Source organism: Centroberyx affinis, unplaced genomic scaffold (genome assembly GCF_046629955.1).
Source record: "Centroberyx affinis isolate AG114_WGS23_722 - 3 ecotype Tasmania unplaced genomic scaffold, CSIRO-AGI_Caff_v1 ptg001537l_1, whole genome shotgun sequence".
NCBI lineage: Eukaryota > Metazoa > Chordata > Actinopteri > Beryciformes > Berycidae > Centroberyx > Centroberyx affinis.
This window is the reverse complement of record NW_027279993.1, coordinates 85,001-110,000: the sequence shown is the minus strand read 5'-3', so window position 1 is coordinate 110,000 and position 25,000 is coordinate 85,001. Positions and strand designations below refer to the sequence as shown.

Here is a 25,000-nt window from a genome sequence, read left to right as displayed (position 1 = left end):
TGTACTGTCAAACCTGTGATCTTTCAGTTACAGGACAGTCTCTCTAACCATATCATGGCCAGCCTGCCGCTCATTATCATTTCCATATGTGCAGAAATAATCTAACCTTGCTATGTTAAATATCTGTGCAGATGGACTGACCAGGCCTGTTGTGTGCTCATACACCCTTGACTACCACCAGCCCCCCTCACATCCCCACTCCCAGCGTATCAAATTATGGGTCATACGACCTTAACTGTCAAATATATTTCACATCACGGCGCAGCTGGAAGTGCTTTCCTGAGCCCCCCCTTACGTTGAAACCTCCCTGGGATTCATGTACTGTCAACTTTGACCCCTGACCCCTACACAGCGGGCCAGTGGGGAGAACGGTCCTCCTTTCTCCCCCATACTAATTATCGGCCCCCCCGTTTTCTGCTCTCCGCCACGTCCTTGAGGACATAAGGAGAGGAGAAAATGAAATCCCGGAGTGAGGGCGAGGGGGTCCTTCTCCTTTTCGCACCCCAGAATGGGAGATGCAGGTGAAGAGACAGAAACACTTGACACATTATATTTTAGGGATTTAGCAAACGCTCTTATCCAGACTGAGTTACAATGTGTGCAACAGTATAATAAGCTTCAATTCCTTTATCGCCAACTATAAACAGCCAATAGTGAGAAGAGCCACAGCACTTATAAAAGGACTCCCAAATAGCTGCCATCTGGTATTGTGGGACGACACACTGTGTGAGGAACTTTGGTGATTGCCTGATGAGTGTGTGCGTGTGTGCCTTGTGTGTGTGTGTGTGTGTGTGTGCCTTGTATGTGTGTGTGTGTGTGTGTGTGTGCGTGCGTGTTTTGTTTTGTTTTGTTTTGTTTCACTGTCTTTACCCCCTCTCCCAGCAGTCCCATCCTCATTTCCTCACAGCTAAGGATATAAAATGGTCTGGAGTATAGTGAAATATTAATGAGATTCTGCTTTTCTGTTCTGTAGCTTGGTAAAGGTGTCAGGAGGGGAGTCTATACACACACACAGACACACACACACACACACACACACACATACACACACACACACAGAGAACAAGCTATCATGCTACTGCCTCTCCAGCTGTAGTCTGCAGGAGCCTGGTTTGGCACTGAGGCTGCGAAAACACCGGTCAACGTCCTGAGACTGTTTTGGATAAAGAGAGCCAATATCATTCTAACATCTGTCTGAGGGCCAGAGTATATGAAAACACAACCTGTGGGAACAATCCTCTGGTTCTACACAGAAAAAAACTTTCTGTACTGTATGTTAAAGCATTTAATCGTGCATAATCATATATAATGATTTTACTTTCCTAGATCATATGTATCGGTGATATTTCACCACTTAATTTCATTTAGAATGCACTATTTATGGGTGATAAAGTGTGTATCTGTGTGTGTGCATACAGTATGTGAGCATGTGTGTCAGATCACAGGACCACAGAAATAACTCTACAGAAACACATGTATATTCAGTATGCTGTAGCGTTGGCCCTTGCTCTCCTTACTGTTGGTTGCTTGTAATATTGGCGATCTAGAAATGTAGATGTATTTTACTGTGCTGGATAAGAGCATCAAACTGCCTAAAAAGTGATGGAAATGTAATCATCACCCTCAAAGGTTATGAATCTCCTTCCTCACACTCTGACAAAGTACTGAAGATGAAAACAGGTAGTAGTAGTAGTTAATATCACTTCAAATTACTATTATTAATAATTGTACAGCACCTTTCTTACCAAAGCTACTCAAAACTGTAGAATAAAACGACCAAATCACATCAAAACAGGTCAAAACATGAAGCTGGAGAAGCGACGCATGATACATCAGGAAACTAAACATGTAAAGAGTCATACCTGCCCAGCCCCAGCCCCGACATGCCCTGCCTGAAGCTGAAGCTGAGGCTGAGGCTGGGCATCCGGGATTACCTTACATGGTCGCTAAAAATAGTGCTTGTGTTTTCTGTGTGGAGGCAAAAAGAGAACGGGAGTGATGGAGGGCATCGTAACACGGTTAAAAAGGGGCTGTGGCGGAGCCTCTGTTGTGAGGGCATTTGTCAGACCAATTTCAAGGTATCTGCAAGCTGCATCAAGTTCAATCTAAGACTTTTTAAGAACTTTTCAATGCCATTTATATGATGAAAAAAAATATAAGACCAATTTCTTCCCTGAAATGAATGAGAAAATGGAAAATGGATTTACATGACTGGGCTGATTTCTCACTATTAAATAAGACTTAAGGCTGTATTTAACAGTATTCAAGGACTTTTGGGGCCTATGACTGTAGATAATCAAATTCCAGACATATTAAGACTTTTTCAGGACCTGCAGTCACCCTCAATTTGTTGCCAAATGCTGTGGGATTCAACACATAGCGTTTTCCCCATGGTCCAAAAAAGAAGCTAGATTTGTCACTCGTCACTTCTGAGAAATGAAGTCGCAGTCAGAAACGGCGTTAAATCTAGCGACAAAGTTTCCAAGTTCCACAACAGTTGCTGTTTTTAGCCAAACAAGCGGCACAGTGCAAAAACCCACCTACACAACCACTGAGGCACATCTGCTGTTTCTTCTGCTTAGCCAATTACTGAGTTGGGTCACTGACACATGTCCTCCCCTGATTGGTCTGCGAGGCTGTGCCAAAAGTCACATTTTTTCCGGTTCGCTTTTCAGTTCCTTGTTTTTATTTTTTTATTTTGGCGTGAGCAGCAAAGGCTTTGGTGCCCTAAGCTGGAAAACCCCCGCATAAAACAGCATGTGTTAGTGTTTAGGCCTCTATCTGCCCATGTCAGTGAGTGAGTGTGTGTGTGTGTGTGTGTGTAGGGCTATCTTCCTGTGTATGTGTGTTTCTACATATTTCTATGTTTATGTGAATTTATGTCTTCTTATGTGTATATATATATATATATATTCCCTCACCGGCCACTTTATTAGGTACACCTGCTCGTTAACGCAAATAGTCTGCTCCTCCAAACAGCCAATCATGTGGCAGCAACTCAATATATAAAGCATGCAGACATGGTGAAATGGTTTAGCTTTTTGTTTGAACAAACATTCGAATGGGCGAGATGCGTGATCTAAGCGACTTTGACCATGACATTATTGCTGGTGCCAGACATGGCAGTTCCAGCATCTCAGAAACAGCTGCCCTCCTGGGATTTTCACACACTACAGTCTCCAGAGTTTACAGAGAATGGTGCGATAAACAAAAAAACATCCAGTGAGCAACAGTTTTGTGGTTGAAAACCCCCTTGTTAATGCGAGAGGTCACGGGAGAGTGGGCAGACTTGTTCAAGCTAACAGAAAGGCCACAAACACTCCAGTAACTCTTTTTATGCTCATTTATTCTCTCTTTTTATACACTTTATCTTTTTATTTGTTTGTTTTATTCATCTTATCCTGTATTTCTTATATAATGTCTTATATACCTTGTGTAAAGCACTTTGAATTGCCTATGTGTACGAAATGCGCTATACAAATGAACTTGCCTTGCCTTTACAATAGTGGTGTGCAGAAGGGCAGCACACAAGTTGTTGGTTCTTATGATAAATGGGTTATCGCAACAGATGACCAGCCTTTACTAGATAGGTGTACCTAATAAAGTGGCCGGTGAGTGTCTGTGTGTGTGTGTGTGTGTGTGTGTGTGTGTGTCGTCTGTATCCATACCGACGTTGGCGATGTAGAGCTTGTTGTTGAGGATGAGCGCCACCACAGCTGTAGCTCCTCCTGACACCTCCTGCTCCAGCTCCTTCAGGCGCTCCTGCACCTTCTGGCTCTGAGGAGAGAGCTGGTGGAACGACACATTCTGAGACGAGAGAGGGAGGGAAATAAAGACAGAATGGGAGAGAAAGTGGGGAGGAGGACAGAGGGAGGAGGAGGAGTAGCGAGGAAGAGAAAGGAAGGGGGGAGGAAGAGGTGAGAGGGGAATAGAAAGGAGGAGAGGTAAGGAAAGAAATTAAGAGAAAGGAATAGAATCGGAGTGGGCAGATTGAAGAGGAAGAGAAGAGGGCAGAGAGGGGAAAAGACAATGGACAAAAGAGAGGAGGTGAGAAATGAAAGAGAAACAGAAATGAGAGAACATAAGAGGCAGCCAGAAATAATAGGAGATAGGGAGGGAGGATTGGTGGAGGAGGAAAAGAGAAACAGGCAGAGGTGCGAAGAAATAAGATAAGAGATGGGCAAGAAACAGGAACACAGGGGGGAGAGAGAGAGCGAGCGTGAAAGAGAAAGATAAGACAAAGAGAAAAAGAGAAAGTGTGTGTGAAAGAGAGAACAGGAGGAGGGAAAAACAGACTTTAATGAAACATCTCACGACAGAACAGAGGAAAATCTAACTAAAAAACTCACCAACTCCCACTCCCACCCACACAAGCAACAATAGCCAAACTGAATAAAATATCCAAGGCAGTGGAAAAGAGAGAATGGAAAGAAGAGGAGATGTAACTGATGACTGGCGTGGAGGAGAGGAAGACGGGGTGAAGGGGAGTCAGACAAGCAGGCGGTGAGCGATCCAGAGAGAGAGAGAGAGAGAACTGAGCCGGCTTATCTAATGAAACAGGCTGATGAGACCAATTAGAATATAACAAGCTCATTCTCCAATGGCTGAGCATTAGCTCGCAGTCATGCCGAAATCTGCGGTTGCCATGGAAATCGGCAGAGCACCTCTCTTCTCAATTCTCAGCTCAATCTGTCTATATGATTTGCACTCTGTGTGTGTGTGTGTGTGTGTGTGTGTGTGTGTGTGTACCTCATTGTGTGGTAGGAGGTAGTTGGACAGGTGGGCTTTTTCAGCCAGAGCATCATCTATTGTCTCAAAGTAGCTCTTCTCCACCACATCAAAGGCCTGAAAAAAAAATCAACATGTCAAACCCTGGCAATGAGCCATGCTGATCTGTACAACGCTGCTTATACAAACCCTCATCGCAGGATATGTGCTGTAAATGCCTGTGAACAGGAGTGTTGCTATTGGAGAGGTGTTGACAAGTGAATGTTACAAATAAGTCTGACAGAAAGGGAAATAACTTATACTGATGGTCTGTGTTATGTTATGAGAGCTAACAGAAATGTTAAATACAGCAACAAGTGTGGTTATCAAGTCTGGGTGTTTTATCACTGGCACTAGGGCTGCAACTAACGATTATTTTCATTGTCGATTAATCTGTCGATTATTTTCTCGATTAATCAATTAGTTGTTTGGTCTATAAAATGTCAGAAAATGGTGAAAAATGTCGATCAGTGTTTCCCAAAGCCCAAGATGACGTCCTCAAATGTTTCGTTTTGTCCACAACCCAAAGATATTCAGTTTACTGTCATAGAGGAGTAAAGAACCCAGAAAATATTCACATTTAAGAAGCTGGAATCAGAGAATTTTGACTTATTTTTCTTAAAAAAATAGTAAAACCGATTAATCAATAATCAAAATAGTTGCCGATTCATTTAATAGTTGACAACTAATCGATTGATCGATTAATCGCTGCAGTTCTAACTGGCACTGAAACAAATTTGATCTGCTGGGTTGTGTGGCAATACAGGAACAGGACATGAAGAAAGGCATTACATGTAGTGTGGCATTTGTGCAAGTTTTGCTTGTTTGTTAAAACACGTGTATCATACTAGTGTAATGGTTTCAAATCTAAAGTGTGGTGAAAAAAAAAATCAAAGCTTATTGTTTGAAACAAAGTAATGAAAAGATTTCATAAAAATCACATAACAAAAATGAGAGACAATTACTGAGAGAGACAAAGGTCCGGAAAAATCTGTAGTAGACAACATGTTTCTCTAATTAAGGTACAGCAGTAACCATGCAACCAGGGTGGGACGTTCACACCCACCACCCGCCAAATGAGGGGGATTTTGAGCAGTGGTTGGTAAAGTTGTTATGTGGCGGGCGAACAAACTTCTCCAAACTAGGGAAACAAATCACCAGTTTGTCGACTCTTTCCGCAGCTCCCACACTGACGCTTTTTACCTCCGATATGCCTTTGTTTTTATTTCCACGGCCGCTCCCAGGCACCCTACTTAGCAAATGTAGTTTGAAAATAAATTGTTTTGATATGAAATCTCATTACTGAGGAAAACATTAAATAGGGCAGCCTCGCCGCCCACTACATCAATTTAGCTCGTCCTCCCTGAGGCTGATAAGACCGTCAAATTGGAAGCAGAATGTGGCGACATATTGTTGGAGTTAAGAGGCCAGCAGACAGATAATCAGAGAGCTGGTGCGCTGCAGCAAGCAGAGGAGGAGACGTCGGGTCAAGGAAAAAAAAAAAAAGTGATATATAAATGAGAAGTGGTGACATAATGAGCAATAACATTTAAAACTGTTCAGTTCTTCTAAACAGCATCGTTTGTCAGCATTATCTGCTTCAAGCATTCCTTCGTTGTCAGCATAACTCAAATGAACACATGAACTTTAGCCTATAATGTGAGGCTTTGTTTTGTATCATATTTAGCCTTTACCCTTTTGAATTTAAAAAGTGGCTGGTAGAATTTATGAATCTACCAGACACAGTGGCTAGTGAATCAAAAAGTCCCTTGTCACACATCTCAAAAACACACATCTCTCTTTTTTTTTTTACTTCTTTCCCCTCTCTGTCCCCCTCCTATTTTCTTGTCTTGTCTTGACTCTTTTCTATCTTCTATCTCTTTCTTGTTTTCCTTCAAAATATATACATTACAGTGCTTACATTCTGATCATTACCACACGAAACACACACACTTCTGCCTACCTGTGTGAGGATCCTGCGGACGTCGTTGTCCGTGTGACTGGAGTTGAGCTGTCCCAGCAGCAGCTCAGCCGTCAGACACTGGGAGACAAAACTGGCCACTCTGCTGCCTTCATAACCGTTAAAAACCCCGTACAGGAAACAGCCATCCTCGCCTCTGATTGGTGGAGAAAGCACAACAGACACGAGGCTGCTACATCGCTCGAAAGAGGGCAGACGGTGGGATTTTGAACAACAGAACAACATACTTTATCCAAAACACTCAGGACTGGAGAGTGTTTGAGGGAAACAGAAGGTTCAGAAATCTCCAAAGCTTATGGCAAATAAAATATAAAGACTTTGGCTGTGGGTTAGAGTCACAATATGGTAAAGGAGGGTGAATAGTATCCTGGGATTCCAATTAAAACCATTTCAGGGAGCACTAAATGATAAGGCTGGTGTTTTGTTTTTTTTAGGAATTTGTTATGCTTTATTTGACAGAGACAGTGAGAGAGAGACAGGAAGGTATGGAAGAGAGAGCGAGGGGAGGACATGCAGCAAATGACTGCAGGCCGGATTCGAACCTGGGTCGCTGCGGAAAGGACTGAGCCCTCTGGTACGCGCTTTATCCGGTGAGCCACCGGGGCGCCCGAAGTCTGGTGTTTTTTAATGCATTGCTTACCATCAACAAATCCTATGAAAATAACAAAATCAACAATGCGTTTGCTCTACTCCCGTTACTGTCTGACTTCCCACGCACCATTTTTAACTGTCAACCCGGAAGTAATTGGCTCCTATTGTGAGCTAAAAACCTTGAAATACAGCTCACAAAGACATAGCTTACATTTTAAAAATCGCTAACTGTTACCATGAAAAGTCAGGCTGTTGTAGTTATTACCAAATCAAATTCAAATGGGAACAAATTCTTCATTATGCCGGGGACTATTTTCGGTGCTACGGAACTACTTTCCTGAGATCGCAAAGTGTTTACAGTCGGCTTATTAAGTTGTTTGAGGAAAAAGTCGGCTGGCCCGGTGCATCGTGATGATGAAATATGTTGCCCAGAGCAACGGCATGGCTCTGTGACGTGTTTTTAATCGTTTTTCGTTCTATGGCTGCTGGGACATGGCTTCTTTGGGCACCGGCTACATGGACGAGACTTGTTGGCAAAACAAGATCATTGCTGATTTTGTTATTTTCATAGGATTTGTTGACGGTAAGCAATGCATTAAAAAACATCAGCCTTATCCTTTAAGTTAGTCTGAACTGATTTGACAGTAAAAGTGCAACAATCAAATGGCCACTGATCATAATCGGCCGATAGACACTCTGAATCAGTGGTTCTCAAAGTGGGGAAATTAGGAATAGTTTAATTTCACTGTAATTTAATTCACTACAAATTATCCAAATTAGAGAATGCATTATATATGACGATTGTGATCCTGGGATCTACTTTCAGTCTCACCAGTATAATCTCTCCACGCACAGTGTAGACTGTTCTGCAATTCAGTGCTAAACAACAACAAAAATCCTCCTAAATCATCAAAATCATAAATCATCATACAAGGGGGTACCTGGGACAAAATCGTATTAAATGGGGGTTGGTGGCCTAATGTGCGTCTGTTTGAAGGTCCATGACATGACAATGTTTCAGAACCACTGTTCTAAATAGGTCAGCAGTGATTGGCCGAGTGCCGTTTCAACTGCCTGATCACATTATAGGCCTACATTCATTATTTATGCTCATGTACCAGTTGACAGTGATTGAATACGAGCTCTTTTCTCTTTTTTAAATAGAGAACGGGCTCATCTATTCTTTAAGAGGCTGTGCTGTTTTGAATTTCATCACTGCCGGGAATGCAGCTCAGAGAGATTTAGTCATTTCATTTTGTTCCTGTCTGAACAAAGAGTTTTGAGTGTTTGTTAATAAATACTAGAGGACAGAGTCTACGCTGAATCAATGAAACCCTTTCTCATGTGTTACTGGCGGCAACAGGTGAGTAAGCACCTCAGTCATCAAGTAACAATGTCTGGATAAAAACTGGGATTTATTTACACATGGTTAGGCAAGCAATGTCATGCAGCCACAAGAAAAATCTGTTAAATCTGTATACGGCAGTATATTGAAACTTTGCTGTTTATGCTTGCTGTGTACTTTTACTGTCACAGAATCGGTAATCAGCCTGTGGCGATCGCCCAAATTGTGTTGTTATGGATAATGGAGACTCGACAACAGTTCATTAATCGCCACGGTAATCGTGAGTCGGCGGAAGAGTGACCATTTGATTTTTGACTTGACAAAGTTTGGGGGTTTGTGGTTTTTTGTTTTTGAGTTAACAGAACTGAACTGTGGTTACTTCCTTGTTTTGAGTCTTGTTTGTGGGATAACCGGGAAATCCCGGAGTGGAGTATTTTTGTTAAGTGAAACGAACTACATTGAACTGATAACCAGGAAATCCCAAAGTGGAGCTTTTTTGTTTCCTTTATAATCTGAACTGATTTATGGAACTGGACTGAATTATAAGAACTTTTCTTCTTCCCCTTTTTGTTCTAATATACCTTTTGAAAATTGAACTGATTGTGTGGTTGAGTTTATTTAAATCGTGTGTTTCATTCCATTCTACTGTCGTGCAATTAATTCGTTTGTGTTGAAAAAATAACCAGGGTTCATGTTTATTCTTTATTCATGTATCCTTTGTGGGGTTTGACATTGACTTTTGACTGGTTTAAACATGGTCAAACCGCTACAAGCCCCATTGCTGCATCCCTACTTGCACAATTCAGTTTAACACCTGGTGCAGCGTTTACAATGCTATTACTGATGTCATATTAGAAATTAGCAAACACGAGTAGACAATTCAATATTCTCAACCGTGGAATCGCATTTCCCCGTTCATAAGACGGCCAATAACACCCCCGACCCCCCACATAGGAAGAGAAAACAGGGAGGAAGAAAGAAAGAAAGGCCAGAGAAGGAAAATAACAGAGGGAAGGAGCAAAAACCAGCCATTTCTGTTGGAGTCTCTGATCTCCAGCCAACATCCAGCTGGTGAAACCTGTCTATCAGCCGACATCCAGTTGGTGATGACTCTGACTCTGATAAGATCATTTGACTTGTCATCATTTTCTTGATTCATCAGCTGGTTGGTAGTCTAGTAACATTGTATGTAAAAAGTATTTATTTGCACCATTCACGTGGGTGACCCATTTCATTATCAAAACTATGAATTTCGACAAAGGGTGATAAGCTGATAGATAAAGCATCACATAACCCTTGCTGTCACATGGCTCCCCAGCAGCTCTCTCTATAGCTTGCCAGTTGCATCTCACCTGAACCTGAAGTGTCCGTCTTCGTTGGGGTGGCTCTGGGTGCCTTTGCCATCGGAGCCGTACACACAGTTGGGTGCTGCGCCGACCCCACACATCTGACACAGAGGCAGGTCATCTGTCCAGCTCTGATGCTGTCATTGAAAAAAAGGATACACAGCCTGTTATTAAAAAGTCCCTTGCTCCACAGATCAAAGCAAAAGAAGTGTGCTGCATAGATGATCTGACCCAGGCCAATTACTGCAGTATTAAATAATTTCTCATGTTCGTTAAAACCTGTTTAGTGTGCCAGTAAGGTTTAATACATCACGTCACTCGGTAGTATCAGTGGTAAATCACAGAGAAATACACTTAGATGGCTTTACAAATACTAAACTGGGATTGTCTAAAACTTCCAGGTACACACTTCATTATCCCCTATCGAAAACACCAACTAACACTCGGGGTTTTTAGACCACAGATCCCAATTTGATAAAACCTTATATAATTATGTGGTTGTCCTTTACATAAAAACGTAATGTGAGGATCTAACATACAGAACTGTTACCACTGTCACTACTGCAATAATCAATGAGCATAAATTCTGGAAAATCCTGTAAGCAAAACATAAAGGACATATTACGGCTTCCAATCAACTGTCAGCTTTACATAACAAAAGCCAATCATTCGGCTACTTTATTTGTTTACAAATTAGCCTATTAGCCGATGCTAATAACTCACAACCTTTATATGAAACCTGCCAAGCAAAGCGAAGTTAATTCCGGCCACACAGGTCTTTGACTTTATTCCAGTGATGCCAAGAGCCTTGAATGATTAGACACAATTTTGAGCCCCTGCTAAGTCGCATTATTTTGAAATTCAAGTTATGTTAGCTAGCTAACCACTGCAACAGTTGACATAACTCCTTTAGCTAGCGTTAGCATCATACAACGAGGCAAAACAAGCGAGAACGACCAGTGCCGGACCTATGTGGAGGTACTGGCAGATCTGGCCAAAGCACTCTTAACGAGTAGTCCAACAGTAATAATCATTATTCGTGAAAATCATAAATGGTTGCATTTTCTCTTACGCTCTGCATCAGATTCCTACGCTGGGCCGCCATCTTGGACGGAACTCTTGCTGCGTTCAGGTGTTCCTCGTAAGCTCATACTTTCGACTTCCAAAGTGCTAAACCTGACCTGTCGCTGCTTTTGGTCGGAAATAGCAATGATCAAAATGAACATGGTAACACAAGTAGTTTTGGTGGCTGCTTTAGTTAATTATGTAACACTTAATTATTTATTTCAAGATCGTGTTTTAAAAAGAAGTTAAACAAATCACTTATCTGCACTCACCTTGTAATAGCGGAATTTCCGACAGCACGTCAAGGCAGCATCGGTATCAACTTTTAAAGTGTGTGTGAACTTTTTTTCAAATGTAACTCACATACTCGCGTGATGTTGTTTCCTATATGTATGTTGATTCCTATTTGTTATTTCATACATGCATGCGAATTAACTAATAAATCAGTTTGTCCTATCAACAAATCGAATGCACTTCCTGTTTTTTGCTACGTTTGATGTCTTAGACAACAGCGCCACCCTGCGGACTCACTGCAACCAGATGTTGGTGATGATTACTGATGTGCCTTTGAGCAACATTTCTGATATAATTTAGTCTAGATGGCATTTGAAATTTATTTAGCAACTTGGCAAAGAGAAGTATAACAAGTTTTTATTTTTCACCACCCTAATTATATAAGTTTTTCATTGTACATCTGTAACAATACAAGTTGAATTTAGATAGATAGATAGATAGATAGATAGATAGATAGATAGATAATCATATGAACACTGTGATACATATTTGCAATCTCTTCATTTTCAGTTAGGCTACAGGTTTTTCATATGAATTGTACTAGTAAGTACGTTCTGCTTTTGTTGTTTGCTCTGTTCACCTTAGAAATCTCCAGCAGCGGTGAGTAAAAAGCGATTAAAAGATAGTTACAGATATGCCCAATTACACCAATTTCCCCACACAGTAGAGAGAGAAAAGCTTTCCTCATGAAGATAATCTCTCCTCTCTGCTGTAACTGCAGGTAGAAGTTCTGCCAGTGGAGGGAGACAGCAGCACAGTAATGAGCCTCATGCAGATCAGATCTGTTTATCTGTCATACTGCAACCTGTTCACCATCTCTCTGCTGCAGGACACACAACACCTGAAAGTCCTTTGTTGCTTTACTAGATCCCAAGGGTGGAAGTAACTAATTACATTGACTCCAGTTACTGTAATTGAGAAGCTTTTTTGTGTACTTGTACTTTTTTGAGGATTTTTGAGGATTTTAAGTCAGTAATTTTACTTTTACTCAAGTAGGTTTTTCACTGAAGTATTGTACTTAGCTACACTTTAAATAACATCCATTACATAGTACAGATTTTCTTATCCATAAGCAACAGAAACTGGACAATCATAAATTGGTCAACTGTGGAGCCGTTCACAGTGAACGGTCAGTCAGCAAAGAAGAGACGAGGAATCTGGCTTTACTTTGTTTGTGCACTTTATTTTGTAATTTCCAGTTTTTCCAATTAAAATCTAGTTTTAACTCTGTCCTCTCTCCTTTTAGAATTGCATAGAAAAGATCACATCTAATATCTGATAACTTTTCTAAAAAGTAACTCAGTAACTTTTACTCTGAGTACATTTTAAATGAACTACTTACACTGGTGATTTTGCTTCTACTAAAGTAAAATATCAGCAAAGTAACAGTACTTCTACTTGAGTATTCTAGTACAGTGATTCTCAACCTTTTTCATATCAAGGACCCTAATTTAGTCCACATTAAGGCCACAGACCCCCATTTGATGAGATTTTGTCTCTCGAACCCAAATCTGAGAATATTTGTATTGTTAGATGTGATTTGTCCAGAATTGCATGATTATCTTTGTTGTAGGTAGAGAGATAACAGTGAATCTATGATCAAAATAATCATTATTCTACATTCTCTAATTGTGTTAACTTATTGTAAATGAAATAATACTGAGGTTTAATAATTCATCAATTTGGTGGGGGGCCCACTGGAACCCCCTCAAGGACCCCTGGTAGTCCCCGGACCCCACGTTGAGAACCACTGCTCTAGTAGTCTTTCCACCACTGCTAGACCCCAGCTGTGGTACCTCAAGAGGTAACAGATCCAAACTCTATAAACTCTGCTGCCCTACAAAGCCAGAAAGCCAAAACTTTTTATATATCATTTAATAGCATTTTGGGTATGTTTATTGTTTACATGAAAGCTAAACCCTGGTCATGACATTTGACTTGTAAAACACACAAAGCTGCTGCTGTTTGGTTTTCTAAGACAGTATGGCAGCTGCAATAAGATCGCTATGGCACTCTGCATCCCCCATACCAGTGGAACCAAATATACATATACTAGAAATAATCCAAAACACTCACTCACTCACACACACACATACACACACACACAGACTTTATGGCCGTAGCACTTTTCTTCAGCACACCTGTACTGTATCAGCAGCTTATTAAAAGTCATAAAAACTACAAAATCCAAGAACCCAAGACCAGCCATTCATATCTTTATCAGTATTTTATTTATTTTTATTGGTTAAAATTGAACACGTCAAAAACATACATTTGTACACAATCTTTTTTTTTTAAATCGTATGTTGCTTTTTAATGGATTTCACAGAGTAACATCACACGTTTCTACGTCTACACGGTTGTACAGTATAAAGTATATATATGTGTATATATACTTTGATAGTTTGGTCACATGTTTTTTTTTTTTGTTGCGGTATTTTTCATAGTAATTATTATTATCCCAAAATAAAAACATCTCCGTACCCTGAAAGCAACATAAAGGATGAGGCATGGATGACCTCACCATATACTGTATCTTATCACAATAACACTCAATAGACTCAATAGACCATAGACCTTCTTTCTTTTGTCTTTTCTTTTTTTTTTTTTTTTACAGAACTAGCATAATGCCCTAAAATAAAGCATAATCTTCTTCAAACACCTCTATATATTGAATTATAGATTTACATATATTTATAGAGAGATAGATATACTTTATGTCAGAAAGTGGAGCGATGCATGTTCATATATACTCAGGATGTTCACGGTTCTCCTCCGTAGATTTGTTGAAAACACAACTGTAGATGAAAAACACAACAGATGAATAACCTGCAGTCTGTACTGACCTGAACCCTATTCCATAGTTCTTGTGTCTCGTTTGGGACGCTCCAGCTGTGACAAATACACAGTTTTGATCAGGTTTTATTTTTTTTTTACGTGCTTAAGAGCAAAAAGAAGACAAAAACGTCAATTCGCTGTGTATTTTCGCACTAAGGATACTGAAAGATAACTGTGATACTGCATGTGTGTGTGTGTGTGTGTGTGTGTGTGTGTGTGTGTGTGTTGGGTATGTGTTGCCCTGTGTTCGTTGAATTTTGCTTGGCAGTCAGCACTAAGGCAACAATCAAGGAAAGGAAAGCGGAGAAAACACACACTGTCTATCATCCACCCGTACACTCACATCGAAAAATAAATACAGAGAAGGAGAAACGGTGCCTATCCACACACACACACACACACACACACACCGACACACTCCCATGTTAAAGTGGCCGTATAACGAGACATGAGCCTCAAGGCTGCTTATGCTGGCCTGCAGGCTTGTAGTTCGGGGGATTAGTTGCCAGATATGCCACTGTCTGTTCGGACGGACCATAATGCACCACTAAGGAGTTTCGTCAGCTGAATCTAGCGTTGTCTGTTCAAAATCAATGTGCTGTGAGCGTGTGCTTGTGTGTGTGTTATGTCTATGTGTGTGTATGTATGTGTGTGTGTGTGTGTGTGTGTGTGTGTTTCAACTAACACTGATCGCAGTTATTTTGCTGACCAACAGCTGGCCTCAGAGGATGAAGGCAATGTGGTCACAAGCATCGATCTGCTACAGGACGACCCCGAGTTCCTCTGACCCTTGACCCCCCCCCCCCACCCCCCACCTCCTTCCTCAGCCCTAAACCTTCACAAAACCTCCTACCCAACCCAGCTTCCTTTCTCTACACACCCCAACCCCTACCTGTTGATTCCTCAAAAACCCCTGCTCTTGACTCACACCTGATCGACCCCCCCCCCCCCCCCCCACCCTCCCTACCCAGAACCCCCCAGCCTTTACCCACGCGCCTCCCCAAATTTCAGGGAGGTGAAGTTGCCCAAAGACTTCTGACTCCAGATCAGTTCTGCTTCCTTTCTGCTAACATAAACAGGCGGTGAAGGTGGATAAAGTGTTTAGAGAGGCAGTCCTGTAACTGAAAAGTCACAGGTTTGATCCCTGCAGAACCCCCAGTTGAACCTCTACCTGCTTGTGACAGGTCGCTCTGGAGAAGAGTGTCAGCTAAATGTTGCCTGTACATTATAGGAATTGATAGGAAAAATCCAAAACCCACTCCGAATGAGAAACTATGGGCAACTTCACCCTAATCCGCCCCGTATCTCCCCGTCATCTCAGTAGTCCTGGCGCTGGTAGCCCCCGGTGCCGTCGAAGGCCCCGTCGCTGTTGGCCTGCCCCCCTCCCCCCGGGCTCTCCAGGTCTTCCCCCCCGGTGAAGGAGGTGTAGGGGGCTCCGGCTGCGTCCTGGCTGGGGTCCGTGTAGTCCTGGGAGAAGAGGGCCGAGTCGGCCCCCAGCTTGTACCGCTGGAAGGCCAGGAAGGACTGGCCCGCCTTGGGGATGGAGGGACAGAGGGAGAGACGAGCAGAGGAGAAGGAGGAGGGCAGGAAGATATAGGCAAAAGCAGGATAGATAGATGGATCGATGGAGAAATGGATGAATATGGAAGGGAGGTGCAGGAGGGAGGGATGAGCGGTCACAGCGGGGGTGTTGGGAGTTTACCAGAAAAGGGAGAAGAGAGAGAGAGAGAAGCAGACATCGATTAGTTGGCTGGAAAATCTCGAAGCTTATTAGAGTTTGAGTCAGTCAGTTAGTCAGATGTTAGTTCTACAGGCGGCAGCACAAAAAGGGCTATTTATCCATTCTTCAGCTCCATAATGAGAAGCGCCACCTCAACATCACTTCAGACAAACACTGGGAAAGGCACACTGCAATTAAGCTGAGTCTGTGTGCATTATTAAACAGCTGAGGCTCTGCACTGTAAAATGCCACACATCTCACTTTGTAGATAATTAGAGATCTTTCAACGTAACAGACGAAAGCCGACATTACCAAGGGCACATACAGAGCAAACAGCCCATGACGTGCACGGTGCACGTGCACACACACACACACACAGACAGAGTGGGAGAGAGAGAGGGAGAGAGTGCTGATTTAAGCCCTGGGTGTCGGGAGGTTTTATGCAGAGGTTTTATTTACTGGTGCGTCTCTGCTGATCAGACGCTGCAGACAGATCAACAGGTTGGACTCTCTCTCCATGCAAGTTGAGAGGGAAACAGTCTGATCTTAGATAAAGCTTTAGTAACTAAGACGTTGTGATGTGTATAATAAGATGGAGAGTTTGGGTCCAAAATGGGATCTACACCATTTGAAAAAAGTGACACCTATAGGATGATAGATAGCATAAAATAAAACAAGTTATGGTAATTTTTTAAGGAAAGTCTTTGGTTGACAAAATGATAACACTTTCTGCAGACTGAATCCTGTATATGTTGAATGAATGATGAACATCAGGTAATGATTTTTTTGCCAATATGTATTTTAGCATTTTCAAATAGTACTCGTCTAATTAAGCTTTTTTATGGTTCAATACCTTAGCTTAACAGCCAATAGTAGTGCATTTCAACAACTCATATAAAGTCATAAAATCTGATGGATAAGCAGTAAAACAGTTTGATTCCTTAATGAAATTGTCTTAAACACCGCCTGCCTAAATTGTGTTAAATTGTGTTGCTCCTCACATCAAAATTAATAAAACTAATAGATCTACCAACTAAGCTTCACAAAATGAAGGAAAGGAGGAGGGCTATATAACACTGGAGAACTAAAGCTATGGGATCAGAAGAGAGGAGATGAAGCTTATTTGTGGTTTAATACCTTCCGCATTTGGAAGTTGGGCTTTGTCAAAAACCAAAAAGGAATAAAAAAAAACTTTACAACCAGTTTTAAGCAATGCACGTTGACAACTTTATAAAAAATCTATTACAAAGATCTGATAAAACATAATTGTTAAATTGTAACATACTCTGCTTGATAATTATGCCCCTCACAGCAAACAGACACAGTCTGAACAATCACATAAGTTTTCACAGAATAGTGGGAGGTAGGTGGAGGGTGGGCGGGGGTAGAGATAGTGACCGCACTCGTTGAAGGGCTCCCGGTCGGGTTGGTGACATCACGGTTGGGCGGAGTTTGTGCTCGTTTTACCCCCGGCCCTCCCAGCGCCCAACTGCCCATCAATGGTGAAAACTGTCCAACAACCCAAACAGAAAACCACATGGTGCAGGTTCAAACAAGCTGACAAGTAAAAAAAACTCTGCAACTGAACGGCCAAATGTATGGAGAGAAACATTCAAAGTCCCTGTGCACTTTCTTATCTCTTCATTTGTTAAGATCCCTGAGGAGCTCATAAGAAAAGAAAGCCATGCAGATATTCCATAGATATATTAATTTTGGGTTGGGGAGTTTTTGATCCAAAACAAGTGAGTTTAGAAGGCCAGAAATTTCAGCACCTGGAAACGTTAAGTCATTGGTATTGATCACCAACCCAATCAGCAGATAAATAATGGTCTTTCTGTGCTGTGGGGCAGGAAAAATCGTACTTATTTAACTATGGTAGGCTAAATTAAACCACAACTGCTCTTCTGTCATCTTTAGGGACGGGTTTGTTTTGCGAACTGGCGTCTCCATGTCACATGACCGTCCTTAAACGAGTGCGGCCACAGTCAGTCAGTCAGTCAAGTCACAGCAGTGTGTGGGAGCGGCTGCAGAGGGTCACAGCAGCAGGGGGAGAGGCAGGGAGGAGTCAGACTAGAGGGAGGTGAGGCTGCGAGGGGAACAGCTTGCTGTATTCCTCTTCAAACGACACACTCTTTAACTTCTCCAGAGAGAAGAGAGTCTGGGCGCCCTGCGGAACAACATGCACACACACACACACACACACACATGAGTTCACATGATCACACACATGCAAACACACAAACAGGTACACACACACACACACACACAAATGCACAGTATGTTCACACACAGCCATATAGCTCAGTGGGTGCGGCCTGGCACCAATGCCACCAGGGTTAGAGGTTCAATTCCCTGTGTAGCTCAATGGATAAATAGTAATGAAGGAAAAATCCACCCTCTGATACTCTTACACTGTTATATATCATCAATCTGTGATGTTCAATGCCAGGAGTTATTTTGTGATGAAGTGCTGTCGTTTACTTTTTTTGGTGAACCCACTTTCCCTCAACCTGCCTCGTCTGCTTCTACTTCAGTTAGTGTTTTCCTACATTTCCCAGAATGCCTTGCGACAACCCAGAGAATGGGCATGAGCTTGCTGCATTCAGCTGTGGGCGATCGTGATAGCATAGTAATAGTAGAGTGAGAGCTTTTCTAGCCAAGAAAGAGCCCTTTATTCAAACTGTAACATGTCAAGTGGCTGCATTGCATTCTGGTCTATTGAGGCTACTGTCGGTGGAGAAATTGGTCTCTCTCCTCTTCTACGATGGGTTTCTCCCTGTGTGATTGTTGAACTGTTGGTGCAAAATGGCGGCTCTAGAAAGAAGGCTCTGATTCTGAAGGACTGACACCAAAATCTGACGTTTAGGTTTTAGATCGCTGAAGTTTTCTCTCCTATCAAACATTGTAGCTGCACTGAAAATATCTTGATGCAACCTCACATCATCTACGTTTGGCCAATTAACCACAGGAATAAGAAAAATACACCAACAAACCATAAAACAGACCCAGAAATGCAAGATACATTATCAATATCTGCTTTTTAACAGTGTTTAAGGCTTCTAGGGTGGATTTGTCCTTTAACACCACTGAGATTAGGGGTTTGATTCCCACTGAGGCCACCTACAGAAAAACTGAATACACTTAAAGCATTATAGTGTGGCATACAAGGTGCTTTGGATAAAAGCAGCCACCAACTGGCAGATGTCATGTCATGTGTGTCGCAGTGTGGAGCACTGAGGAAGAGAGGCCCTTACCCAGGTGAAGATGGAGAAGAAGGAGAAGGTGATGGCGGCCCGGGCGGCGTCCCCGCCCTCCTTCAGCGGGTTGTCTTCGTGCTTCGCCACCTGCCACTGATTGGCCAGGAAACAGAAACCCACAAACCACATGAAGGACCAGAACGCTGGAGACAGAGACAGAAAGACAGACAGAGAGAGAGAGAGAGAGAGAGAAGAAGAGTGAACATAATAACATGAAAGTAATAAGAGACCGCATTCACTGTGCAATATAATTTTCTATTGGCCTCTATAACACTGACTGGCAATCACATGGCCAGCAACTGCAGCCAGTAATTACAGAGAGAGAGAGAGAGACAGACAGAGATAAAGAGAGACACACAGAGATAAAGAGAGAGAGAAGGGAATAGGGGAAGTCCATCAGTAGAGTTCACTTCTAAAAGAGAGAGAGATGCGTGAGAAAATCTAAATGTTGAAAATGTATTGTCTGTTACAGATTTACTCTCCTTTTCTTTTATTCTATTCTATTTGCTCTTTCAAAAAGGTTCTTCTCTTTCCAATATCGCTATCAACTGAATTGAATTGCAAAATTGATCTGAACTAGTAACAACAATACTGTAATATTGCAACATCGATTTTTTTCCCCCTGTCATGTCAATAAAGCATATTTGAATTTGAATTTGAGAGTGAGAGAAAGAGAAAGAGGGAGAGAGAGAGAGAGAGAGAGAAAGAGAGAGAGAGAGAGAGAGAGAAGATTCATATCTATCGTTTCATCATCCCATCACATCCACTTCCAGTTGGAAGTGCTTGAGCAAGAGAGAAACAGTTGATAAGGTACACTACCAGTCAAAAGTTTGGGCACACCTGACAAATATAAATAGTGAAGTTGATCCTATGTATGAATTTCTTTCCAAAGCCTTTGCCTTTCCATCAAGGCAAAGGGCGGCTACTTTAAGATCATTTTGATTTAACACTTTTTCTGTCGCTGCATAATTCCATTTGTGTTATTTCATAGTTGTGATGTCTTTACTATTATTCTAAAATGTGGAAAATAGTAAAAATAAAGAAAAATGTGCATGTCCAAACTTTTCACTGGTAGTGTATAATCAGAAAAAAAAACATCCAGGTCAGATGAGGTCGCAGGTACCAACTGGCTTCAGTAAGGTACAAATCATCTAATATTAACAACAGAGGGATCATGGGAGAAAAGAGAGAAAGAGACAGAGAGCGTGTGTGTGTGTGTGTGTGTGTGTGTGTGTGTGTGTGTGTGTGTGAGAGAGTGATAAAAACAGAGAGGGAGAATCTTGTCGGTGACGGGAACGGCCTCATTAACCGACTCGGCTATCTTGTCATGGAGTCTGAGTCGACTGCAGCGGGGAGGCAGAGGGGGAGAGAGAGACCAAAGCACAGTGTCTCCAGGCTTGTTAGTGCCGGAGGAGTATCTCTCTCTCTCTTATTATCCCTCTCACACCTCCTCTGTCTCACTCGCCCCCCTCTCCTTTCACTGTTGTCAGACAAAAGCCCAACCACCGATCTCCAAAATGTCAGGGTGTTTTTTTTTTCACAGATTGCTGAGTGCTGTTTTTTTTTTTTGCTTTTTTTTACCTATAAGTATTTTGGGCTTTTTGACCAGCTGGGAGAATCTGGGCAGGAAAAGGGAGAAGGAAATTGATAAAGAAGAAAGAAATATTGATGGGTTGAGTGTGAAGCGGTCAATACCGGTCGTCCTGTACATCTTTATGTGCCATAACCTGAGAAATAATGAGTAAATAAAAGAAAAAACAGACGGAAAAAAGCAGCATACTCCACTACTTTTATTTGATATATTTTACTTTAGTTTCTATTATACTATACTCTCTTTGGTCTCCTCTTCTGCTTAATATTGACGTTAATCTATTCTCTATTTTACATAATTGTTATTATTACAACTATCATTATTGCCATTATTCTAATTGTTTCTTGTAATTTTATTGGACTCTTTTATTCATCATTATCAATGCTATCATTATTGATAACTACCAAAGCTTTGGCAATATAATTGTACTTCATGCCAATAAAGCTCATTGGATTTAACTGAACTGGATCGCTCTCCTCTTCCTGAAACAACTAACATCGACTTGCCCTTCAGCAAAGTGCCGAACCCACCCAGCTGCTGCAGTGTGTGAATGGGTGCAGCTGTATGAACGTGAAGCAGGGCATTGCTAAAAAAAAACACAAGAGCATGCATGCTGAGTCAGCTTTCCCTGGAGGAATAAAGGTTAAAAACTTCAAAAAGAATAAGAGATACACCAAAATTGCAGTTAAGAGGCTTTTCTACAACAGCAGCAATCAGTCTTCAGTCTCCCTGTGTGCAGGCTGGTCGGTCGGTTTCATTAAAGTGGATTTAACACTGGAAAGCCCAATCTGCCTTCAACTGATTGTTTTGAATCTCAGATTTCAAAATGTCCCTCCATAACTTTTCCTAGACCCACTTTCTGTTTTCAAAATCACGCAAGGAAAGAGTTATTGTTATATTTACAACTTCAGTTGGCGGCTTGTTGGTCTTCTCTTAGAGCTCTTAGAAGTCCATTGGCCTTTCTAATGTTAAAATGGTTCATGAGGCCTAATATTCTCACATCAGTGTACAGAAAATGCCAGGATGTTTGTCCTGTTTTCTTGGTTTGAAACAGATGACAGTGGGAAAATGCTAACTAGGAAGGAGTAGATACAAAACTCTGCATGCAGTGCTGAGCGACAGGTGTCATGGTCATGGACGAATGAACCAGTCATCAAAAACAACAAACAAAACAAAACAAAAACAAACCAACATGTTGCTGGGCCCATGGCAGCATCTGGGCTCCATCCTGCTTTACATATTGCAAATTAAAATTGTTGACAAGATGTTCATATTTCCACCAGCTGCATTAATAAGGACAGTGTCCACTGTCACTGTGATGGATGTACTGAACAATATTGAGCCAGAGCTTCTCTCTCTCTCTCTCTCTCTCTCTCTCTCTCCCTCTCTCTCTGATACAGGAAGCAGTGATTGTTGCTGGTTTTTGGCCGGCTCATGTTGCCGCCTCCTGCCGAGGCTCTGATTGTGTTGGCAACGGAAAAGCCCATTGTACCTGCTGGTGCTGTAATATAATCCCCAAATGGAGGCCTATCATAGGAAATGTGTTTAGTTATCTGCATGCAATTGAAAGCTCGGTATGTGGCTTATTCCAGGCCCCATGGCCAGTCTGGGGTCCAGGCTGAAGACCAAACACGACCCGCCCCAACTGACAGGCTTAGGCCGGGAAACTCACTGCCATCTGAGCACATTTTTTAAAGCACAGGCTTTTAAATCATTTTTTTGCCTATTTTTTTTTCCCCATTTGCCTATTTTATTCTTTTGTAACCTTGTTTTTAATTCATAATTCATCCATTAATGTAATATAACTTCACAGTGCAGAAGTATGCTTATTTTTCACAAATTCCCAGCAATGACACTGGCTTCCTAGAATGTAGACAACAATTTTAAAAATGTCTTTACAAAGTGTAAATAATATAATTTGGATGGAGAGCTTGTGAAAATGTGACAGCCAAGCGTCTCATTTGTGATTAATACAGTAGAATAAAATGTAGCTAATATCATGATTAATTTTTCTGCCGCCATGATCACATTTTTGTATTGTGATATATTGAATTTCGATATATTGTCCCATCCCTATTATCCACCCCAGCTGTAATTTCAGTTCATGCTGTCATGTCTTCACTTTCTCAGTCTGCACAGCTTTATTCCTCAGGACTGTATGAGGTGAAGCACTGCCTTCTTTCAGACCTTAAATGAAGCCAGAAGAGTTTAGGTTTATTTAGGTTTAAATAAGGTTTTAGCTTTATTGTTTTATCTGTTGATAATCTGTTGCATTCTTGTGGTTCTTTGATAAGTGCTATGGTTAGAGTTTGTTGTTTGTAGGATTATAGTGATGGGGAAGAGTGGAAAAGGACATAATGTCATCTTTTAAACAACTTTCAAACCCATTTTTATAGACAGACTTTTATATGTATGTGTGCTTTTTCCATTACATTGATTTCAAATTAACAAGCTAGCTCGATGGTTACCACAAGAGTTTACATAGCGATGAATAATCAGATTTCTTGGCTGAACCTGCCCATTGTATGTTGTCCAGCATATTGCTGGGACATACAGTAGTAGCGTAGATAAGCTCTTTACCTGACACCCCGACATCAGCCAGCACCGCCTTCTTGCGGTCTTTGACGCTGCTGATCTGGGGGAAGTAGACGTCCAGAGCCAGGAAGGCCACGCAGCACAGGAAGGCCATGGAGCCCATGAAGACGCCGTAGTTGCAGGCGTTCTGGTTGCGGTTGAAGATGCAGTACTCCTCCACCTCTTTGGGACGGTTGATGTAACCCTCGTTGGTGATGCAGCCGAAGATCACGATGGAGAAGAGCTGCATGGGGAGGAGAAGCAGGGATGAGAAAAAGGAGAGGGGGGAGGAGGAGACGGTCCTGTGAAGCTTAACGGATGTGCAGTATATTTTATGGTACTGTCAGGCACAACATATGATTTCAAGAGAATATTTAGTATGAACGATCTGTCTTTCAACACATGATCCATCATTGCTGCTCTACATCAGCACAGCAAACGACAGGTTTACCAAAAACTGGATGATATTAGTCTATGAATAGGAAGATTTAGCCATTTATGTAGTTTTTTATGAAGTTTCTGAATACATTTGTTTAAAAGTTACATCTTTGAGGACTGTAAAAATTTAATAAAAATGTCATTCTAAATGGGTGAAAATATAATAAAACTTGTTAATGTAATAAATTGACAGATAATGTAATAAAATCTCAATATTACTTTACCTGCCAATTATTACTTCACAAGGGGTGTAACACTTTAAACTGATGATGTAGTAATTTTATTAATTAATAATGTCATGTCTTCCCTTCAAAATATGTTACGGCTAATCATGTGTTGTGACATCATCAGGCATTTTATTACATTAACAGGTTTTATAAAGTTTTCAACCCATTTAGAGGAACATTTCATTACATTTTGACAACAAGTTTTTACACTATGCAGAAGTTATTACATTATCAGCTGCTTCGGTGATGCAGCGATATTTTTGAAATAATGAGTAAATAATTTACTCACTGTGCAACCTAATTCTGCTTGTAAGTTTGTTATGTTGAGTGATTGTTCCTGAATGTGTGTGTATGCAAGAGAGAGAGAGAGAGAGAGAGAGAGAGAGAGAGAGAGAGAGAGAGAGAGAGAGAGAGAGAAAGAGACAGAGATAAAGAGAGACAGAACGGAATAGGGGAAGTCCATTAGTAGAGTTCACTTCTAAAAGACTATGGAGGTTGTTGATAAAACTCACTGCAGGTTAGTGTGACACTATGGGCTGAGACAATCACAGTAGAGTATTCTCTTATTCACAAATGTGAATCACCAGGTCAGTTTTACCATTTGCATCTGTGCAGCACCACCACACCCTTTTCACCTCGTTCCCAAGCTCCCAAAGACGACCACCTGCTGTAGTCAGACGGTATATTTAGACCGGCCGGGTAATTTACATTTATGAATAAGAAAACGCTCCACCGTGACGCGCTCAGCCCATGATGTCACGCTAACCCTACCGGCCGAGGAGTTTCAGGAAGAAGCCCTCATGTCTTTTTCAAACTATTTTGCTTCATGTGCCGCTAGCTCTTCTTTTAAAATGTTGGAAAAATTTGGCTTTCACTGTCATGCTGACATCTAGTGTACCATCCACAGAACACACACAGAGGCAGATAATCAGGATGGATTTTGCATATTTAACGTTTGGTTGACAT

General features: G+C 41.5%; 2 protein-coding genes across 3 annotated transcripts in view; both read right to left on the bottom strand.

Annotated features, from left to right (window-relative positions):
- Positions 1-11,148, bottom strand: part of tab1 (TGF-beta activated kinase 1/MAP3K7 binding protein 1) — a 20,098-nt gene extending 8,950 nt beyond the window's left edge. For both annotated transcript variants that reach the window (XM_071527448.1, XM_071527449.1), the window contains exons 1-5: positions 11,103-11,148; positions 10,037-10,167; positions 6,731-6,884; positions 4,750-4,845; positions 3,669-3,807 (exon numbers count right to left, since the gene is read on the bottom strand). In XM_071527448.1, coding sequence (XP_071383549.1) covers positions 3,669-3,807; positions 4,750-4,845; positions 6,731-6,884; positions 10,037-10,167; positions 11,103-11,135 — 553 coding nt within the window. In that variant the 5' untranslated portion in view covers positions 11,136-11,148. The remainder of the gene's footprint in view (positions 1-3,668; positions 3,808-4,749; positions 4,846-6,730; positions 6,885-10,036; positions 10,168-11,102) is intronic.
- Positions 11,149-15,544: 4,396 nt separating this feature from the next.
- Positions 15,545-25,000, bottom strand: part of LOC139650706 (synaptogyrin-1-like) — a 26,883-nt gene continuing 17,427 nt past the window's right edge. Inside the window, exons 2-4 of the mRNA XM_071527450.1 lie at positions 23,376-23,613; positions 19,202-19,347; positions 15,545-15,760 (exon numbers count right to left, since the gene is read on the bottom strand). Of these exons, the coding sequence (XP_071383551.1) occupies positions 15,545-15,760; positions 19,202-19,347; positions 23,376-23,613 (600 nt within the window). The remainder of the gene's footprint in view (positions 15,761-19,201; positions 19,348-23,375; positions 23,614-25,000) is intronic.